General features: G+C 36.5%; 1 protein-coding gene across 1 annotated transcript; it reads left to right on the plus strand.

Annotated features, from left to right (window-relative positions):
• Positions 1–2,090: 2,090 nt before the first annotated feature.
• LOC125211856 (protein Iojap-related, mitochondrial) lies at positions 2,091–4,815 on the plus strand. The gene is made up of 4 exons (XM_048111799.1): positions 2,091–2,476; positions 3,027–3,114; positions 4,436–4,533; positions 4,616–4,815. The coding sequence occupies exons 1-4, from the start codon at positions 2,168–2,170 to the stop codon at positions 4,688–4,690; spliced, it is 570 nt and encodes a 189-aa protein (XP_047967756.1). The 5' UTR covers positions 2,091–2,167; the 3' UTR covers positions 4,691–4,815.
• The last annotated feature ends 3,078 nt before the right edge of the window (positions 4,816–7,893 follow it).

Genomic DNA, 7,893 nt, shown 5'->3' on the forward strand with positions numbered 1-7,893 from the left:
GACAATATAGTGGAGGATAATCTAAAATGGCTATTGTAAATTTTTAGAAATTGAATATGCATAAGCTCCAGTGAATGATGATCCTGCAGAAGGTCAGATTCGACAAAACAAACAAATTTTTTTTTCTTTTAAGAATCACGAGGATTTAAATATTTTGCTTACTTTGTTCATGTGCCTTAGAAGTGGATGTGAAAATAAGTATTCAGGTTTTTTACACTTTTACATTTTTTATATGTTGAGCCTTTCTTTTGGTTTATGATGATGGTGGTGATATCAATATTTTTACACTTGAAATCACAACTTTGTCTTCATATTAAACTAATGTTCATAGTTCTTCACTTATATTCATTCATTTAATATCTATATATTTATTACAGAATGACTTTGCTACTCGGTTCTTCATGTTGTGGGAAGACTACATTTTTGAAGGCTCTTTCATCAAATTTGAGCAGATTACTCAAGGTGTCTTTTTTTTATATGTTTGAGCATTTCTTTTAGTTTTGTGATGATGATGATATTGTTTGTTGATGCTATTCAAATATTTGATTTTTATTCTCATAATTTTGGGGAGTATTTATTTGATGAAAGGATAGTTGATTGGAGAGGGTGTGAGTGATGGAGAATTGAGAGACAAATTAGAAGAACATTGAGTGAGAGAGTGATGATTGGAGGGTAGAAATTCCGGAGAGAGATGGTGAGATACAGGGTTTGACTTGGAGAACTACTTTTGGAAGAAGAGTAATAATTTCTATCTTATTGTTTTGTGATGATAATGATATTAGTTGTGATGATGCATTTAATATTGTGTTATTTCAACATAAGATCCATATTTTTAAAATACTGATCCGTGCATCGCACTGGTGTAATACTAGTTTGAATAAAAACCGCAATCATTCACCTATTGAGATGGATGAAGATATAGACTTCGAATCTATTCCGATAAGATTTAATTCTTGTTTCCTTTAAAATAAACTTTTGAAGTTTGTATCTATATACATTTACGTAGTACTCCAATTATATGATGGCGTGGTTGGTAAGTTTTCACTTTTTATTTATTTTTATGAAGTTTGTATCTATATACATTTATGTAGTACTCCAAATGTATTAAAACCTGATTATCGACTAAATGCCGAATCACTACATCAAATGCTGAACGGGTCTCTACTATACCATCATACGAGTTGGAAAATAAGATATTCGTGATCACTACAATACACATATATTACACCTTACAAAACTAAGAAATATTATATTGTATTGTAAGTAAATGATATTAAAAACCTACATCGATAAGAACGTCTCGTAAAACCTCGCTACAAATACTATAGAGTACTATATGGTTATTATTTCTCAAACGAAAACAACTTTTTATTTGATTTGACAAATATATTTAACTTTAGTTGAGTAAATAGTTATCTATTTGTAAAGAAACTTTGTTGGCATTCACAGTAAATAGCATTTGTACGTTTGTCACGTGATAATAACTTAATTAAAACAAATACAAGAAAAAAATTGGATTACTTAATAATACGAGATGGGTTAGTCAATTTGTAAGATCAGATCTCGTGATTAAATATGTATTGTGCTAGTTCATGAGATTGAAGCTCATAAGTTAATTCTAGATGAATAATCATATGACAATCCGTCATAGTTCACTCTGTTCTAACTAAAATAATTTCACAACTTAATTATAAATAGGTTAATATGATAGTTAGTTATAATAATCGAACAATACCGATATAGATTAGTTAGGATTGATACAAACACGAGTATGCGATTGAGAGTTTGAGAAGAGAATGTGTACTGGAATATTTTTTTGTTTTGTTTTTGTTTGACAAGAACTTATTAATACTCGCAACGTTACTTTTGAGAGACAAAATAGTTCTAAACATTTTATACTGTTATTTCTTCAAAATTTTAGTAATTTTCAATTTTTTTTATTTATACAATTTATTTTTAATATTTGCTATATATATTTTGTGTTGCTTGAGAAATTGACGACTTACATGTTATAAGAGTATAAATTTAGAAATGAGAATTAAAAATAATTATAATGAATGAATAGAAATAAATAATTGAATGGCAAGAAAATCCCAAATTTTCAAATACGCGATACCTTCCAGTAGAATCCCTAGATATTCCGGCGACAGGCGACGGCGCAACTGCAATGTGGTCAGCTTTACGCGGCGGAGCCCTATCATCTTCGCATTCCGCCATTTCTCACCACTTGAAAAACCTAGCCTCTTCCACTCCCATTTTCAGCCATAATTTTTCTTCATCCGCCCTCAGCAGCGTCGAGAAGAACAAGGAGCTGTTGAGCTTGGCAGAAGTTGAGAAAATACTCCAAGACGTCAGAGCGGATGATGTCACGGTTATTCCGGCGCCAAAAGGCTCTGAATTCGCCGATTACATGGTTATCGCCACCGGTCGATCCCCGTGGCACGTCCGCAATATCTCCCAAGCCCTAATTTACCAGGCAGGTTCGATCGATCCAATTTCCACCACACATGCTTTTGGTTGTGTTTGAATTCAAGCATATCGCGGGCATCTTTTTAATCCGTTCAAATGAGCGGCGCTATTGTATTTTGAAGATTGATCTGATGCGGATGAAACATGATTTTTTCGATAATAGGTTTACCTTTTGTGCATATGAATGTAGATTTGATGATCAGATACATGCTCTTCTCGCGAAGTTAACCATTTTTGTTAAGCACTTTGTTTCTTTTATAACTGTTTACAGTAGACATATATGAATCATTGGATCAAGATGAGCTGGTAAGTTTATGTAGGAATCTACGTGACAAACACTTGGTGATAATTCCGCTCATGTTTTTTTTAACCAAGCTATCCAAATTTGTTGGACTATTCTCCTAATAAAGACTTCTGTTACAAGAAACTGAGTGTGTTCATCTTATAAATCTTGATTTATAGAAAATAATGCGAGTGGCAATTGCTTGTCATTTCAGTCAAGTAGCCTAGAAAACTGGAATCGTGCATTTGACATGTTTTTGGGTTCAAATGAGCAGGTTAAGCAAAAGCAGCGAGGAGCAAAGAGGGTCTTGCTGCCTAGTGTGGTAGGGCAGGAGGGAGGAAAATGGATTGTTATCGACTCTGGTATAGTTTCTGTTCTTCCTTAATCCGTCTCCTTGAATTTACTCATACATTCATCTACTCAATAAAAGCCTTGCCATTAGTAAAGGAAACTGGATTAGTAATAAAAATCTTGTTTTGACTTTTGAGGGTAAATGTATTCAGGAATACTCGTACTTAGGTGTATGATTTCTAAAGATTATGTCATTTGACTCATTTCTTGCATTTCTGTAGTATAGGTGATCTCCTAGTACTACCATGAGCTGCTCATTTTACATCTGTGGTCAAGAACAATTTGAATAGGCCAAAAATATGTGATATAGTTGAGAACGTTCTTGTACATCTATTATCCATGATAGACACTTTGTGATAGGTAACAAATGGGCTAGCTTTCATCAGAAAAATCATTTTACTCAAGCAGGATGAAACTAGATGGTGCTAGAGAACGAGTTTCGTGTATAGATAGTTCAGTGTTGTAAGGGGTTTGGATCTGATGTACTTAACTGAGTAAAAGAAACTTGAAGCTGGCTGTAATGTGGGTGCACCCAACTTGATTGGTTTGAGAAGTTCTAATAAGGTGGTATACCAATTGGTGATTCTGGAATATGTTTAATTTTGCTTGTTACTGCCGAATTATTAGAAAATATTTTTCTTGACCAGGCTTTGTATACAATGTTTCTTTTGTCTGAGGTAGTTGGATTATGATCCCATTTTGAGCTATTTACATAACTAGGGCAATAGTGTGTGTAGTTAAATGCAGAGATCTTGATACTTTCGGTATCCCCTTAGTGCAAAATTAAGGGGAAAATATCCATGTGTAACTTCAATATGGTCTAACTAGAAAATGGTCACATTCTTAATAGGACGAAACAAACATTAGAGGTCGAGTGAGATCACCCCTTTCCTTATTTTGTTCAAAGTTTTTGGTCCTTTGGTTTGGCTTTAGGTTTTTTACTATAGTGTGAGATGAATCTACGCACTGTTGAAGTCTTGAAGCTCATAAGATTAAATCTGACATTTGGGCTTGATCCAAGTTTTCAAATTATGGGCTTGAAGCTCCATAAGATTAAATACTGGGAATCTGGGATTTGGGAAGAGAAGTAGTAGTACTCCGTGTATATTTACCAGGAACCTTTGGAATTGTTTATTTCATCTTATGTATGCCTCCTTTCATCCTCCGGGGTGCATGTTTGCTTCACTACATCCATACTCATGTATGTAACGTATAATAATGAAGTTTAAAATTATAAGTGCGAAATCCAAAGGAGATGCTTGATATTGAATTACGAGTCTATTATAACATAAGCATCTTGCCTAAAAATTGACAGCTGGGACTTTATTATAGGTAAGCTAATTGTTCATGCTGTCGATGAGAAAGCAAGATCTTATTACAACTTCGAGGGGCTCTGGGCTGCAAAACCATCGAACGTAGAGGATTGTCAGGTAAGAGCGTGGTCACATTCAATTTCTGATTTATGAGTAAGAGGAAGTGTATTAATTCATTGTGAGTTTAAAATGTTTGTAGGATTTGGAGAAGGCTTTCGTCAAGGTTCGCCCCAAGAATAACTCCAAGAAACGCCCACAAGTGCGTGCAGCATAGTTAAATGTTGTACTTATGGGACGAACATTACAAGTTTTCGTTACTCTCGTCTTTGAGAGCATAAATCATAAGCTCAGTTTGGATACGCTAGAACGAATCATATATCATAAGTTCAGTTTGATGAATATCATGTGCAATCCGTATTGAACAATGAGGCTATAAGACAGAAGTCATTAACTGAAAACAGGGGTCAAATTATCTAAAACCTACATTTAGCCGTAATATCTATATTTTTAGATGCTATAATATAGACCACATTAATAGTTAAACGATGAATATTCAATTCAAATTTTAGCTCACCAATATTAATGTTGTAGACATTGTCTATGAATTAAAAAATTCATTAATAAATTAGTCTTTACTTGATAGATTCAGGGAAGACATTAATGCTTGTACTCCAAATTTTGCAATTTATTTTTATTATTTAAATTTAAGGCTACTGAATATGATTTCGAACATTATATCGACTCCAATCTCAAACGTGATTGCATTCACCCCTTGAGCCTCACAAAAAATCTAGACAATACAAAAATCAAATCATTAGGCCATCCGCATGCCTGTCTCTTAACTGTCTCATCTCTTAACTATTCATGGGCTCCACTGTACTTTTCAGCTCATCTTTTAACTAAGAGACAGCACCTGCATGGCTGCATCCCTCTATCCATCTCTTAACCATCTCTTAACTATTCATTCAATTTCATTTTTTATTTTTAATTCCAACAAATTCAATTAATAAAAAACACACTTCATTAAATAAAATAAAATTACAATTTAAATACCTAAAAAAATAAAAATAAAAAAAACATAATTAAAAAACTAGAAATTACAAATTGCACACTTAAACTCAAACAAAAAAAATAGAGGCAAAGAAGCAAAAGAAGGAGTTCTCTAGTGACGATCATCTAACGGTTGCCAAATTTTGCCCAAATGTGCTCCATTAGATCCTCCTGGAGTTGGGCGTGGGCGATAGAATCACGTGTCCTTGCCCGAATAGACAACCGCTCTTGCAAAGACGGATGCACTCCCGTTCGAGGCGGACTACTTGCGGTTGAGCTTCCCGGGGTTTCAGGGTCGAACCAATTTCCCGCCTCAGGTCCTTCGTCGGCGACAATCATGTTGTGCAAGATTATGCACGTATACATGATGTCAACCATATTCTCCATAAACCACTGTCGAGCCGGGGCTTTGATAATGTTGAATCGAGCTTGGAGAACCCCGAACACTCTCTCCACATCCTTGCGAGCAGACTCTTGCTTCTGCGCAAAAAGAGACTGCTTTTCGTCCGCAGGCCTGTTGAACGTCTTCACGAAGGTTGACCACTTCGGATAGATGCCGTCGGCAAGATAGTACCCCATTTTATACTGGTGATTGTTAGCGATGAAGTTCATGGCCGACGCTTTACCATTCAGAACTTCAGTGAAGAGGTCGGAGTTGTTGAGCACGTTGACGTCGTTGTTCGAGCCGGGGACCCCGAAATACGTATGCCAAATCCATAGCCGGTAATCGGCGACGGCCTCGAGTATAACCGTGGGGTGGGTGCCTTTGTGGCCGCTCGTGTATGACCCCCTCAACGCCACAGGGCAATTCTTCCATTGCGAATGCATGCAATCGACACTCCCGAGCATCCCGGGGAATCCGTGCACTTGTTCGTGAAGTCGGAGCAGAAACCGACAATCTGCGGTGGTTGGCTTCTTCAGAAATTCATCGGTGAAGGCTGCCCGGACGCCTTTGCAGAAGTTCAACAAACAAAGTCTCCTAGTGGATTCTCCGACGTGCAGTTATTCGTCGAACGAATCCGTCGTTTGTCCAGTAGCAAGCTGACGAATCTCCGCAGTACATTTCTGGAGCGTCGTGTGGCTAGGACGGCCAACAGCGTCGATCCCTTCTCTGAAGTACTCTTCCCGTCCCGCCAATGTATTCGCGATATGCAAAAATAGCGCGCGTGACATACGGAAACGGCGACGGAAGTAGATATCTCCCCATACCGGGTTCGGACTGAAGTAATCACGTTCCAACCTTGCGGCGGCTTCCTCCCGGTTACGATGGATGTAAGTCCGACGTCGCCTTTGAGGAGGCGCGGCGGCTTCCTCCTCCCTACGTCGATCTTCTTCTAGCGATTCTTCCATTATTCGACGCATTTGCTCAAATGAATCCATAATGGATTAAATTTGGGAAAAGAAAAAAATAAAGGAATGATTAGAAGTGATTGGAGAGGAAAGAAAGAGAGATGAGAGAATAGATGCGTGTTTGTGTGTAAAATGGAGAATGGAGAAGAGTATATATAGAATAATAATAAAAATAAATTAAAATATGAACGGTCATATTACCGTTTTTTTTATATTTTTTTTTGAAAAATTGATTTTTTTTAAAAAAATATAAATTATGACATCATGATTCCGACGCCCACTCGCGGGTCGGCGAGTGGGCATCACGCCAGCCGCCCGCGTGCCACGTGGCGTCGGGCGCGTGTCTCGCGAGCTCGAGGCCGGCCTCGCCGGGACGCGTCACGTGTCGAGACAGCTCGTCTCGTCGAGACAAGACGGAGCCCGCATCGCTCAACTAAAAGTGTAAGAGTATCCGCATCGCTGCGCGATGCCAGCTCGATCTCGTCTCGACGAGACGAGACGGCATCGCTCGGATACTCTTACACTTTTAGTTGAGTTGTAAGAGAAATTTGTCATTTAAATCATAAATTGTAATTTCATTATCATTCGTAATTATTCTATGAGACCACTGTGTCAGAGATTATGTGGTCCTAATTTAGTGATATGCCACTTATATGACTCTAATGTAGTTTAAAGCAAATCCCAAATTCGGTTTATCACATCATATTGAGTTGCAATGTAATCACTATAAGGAATATAAAAAGTTTACTTCCACACCACCACTAATTTAATTGAAAATTAGTCTTGTGGGACAATTTAGAATTTAATAAAGTTACAATTACAAACAATGTAATCTATTGTTTTTAATTACCATGATTGATAGAAGTCAACAATAAAACGATAAGTTCCTCTTAAAACATTAATTTTTATAAAAAAAAAGTAGTACTATATTGTTTTTGCCACAATTAATTTTAATCACAAGAAGCGTTGCTTTTTTATTTGAAATATACTTTAGTTATAACAATAGTCTCATTATGATATTTTAGTCCGTTTAATATAATTCATCTATTTTTATTTTTGATAAATTTTAACCACATT

This window comes from Salvia hispanica, chromosome 3, assembly GCF_023119035.1.
Source record: "Salvia hispanica cultivar TCC Black 2014 chromosome 3, UniMelb_Shisp_WGS_1.0, whole genome shotgun sequence".
Taxonomy (NCBI): Eukaryota; Viridiplantae; Streptophyta; class Magnoliopsida; order Lamiales; family Lamiaceae; genus Salvia; species Salvia hispanica.

What these genes read in the sequence shown, in the direction of transcription:
- LOC125211856 (XM_048111799.1), top strand. Translation starts at nt 2,168, where the DNA reads ATGTGGTCAGCTTTACGCGGCGGAGCCCTATCATCTTCGCATTCCGCC. An exon ending in ATGGATTGTTATCGACTCTG is followed by an intron (nt 3,115 to 4,435) that starts GTATAGTTTCTG and finishes ACTTTATTATAG; the next exon opens with GTAAGCTAATTGTTCATGCT. An exon ending in CGAACGTAGAGGATTGTCAG is followed by an intron (nt 4,534 to 4,615) that starts GTAAGAGCGTGG and finishes AAATGTTTGTAG; the next exon opens with GATTTGGAGAAGGCTTTCGT.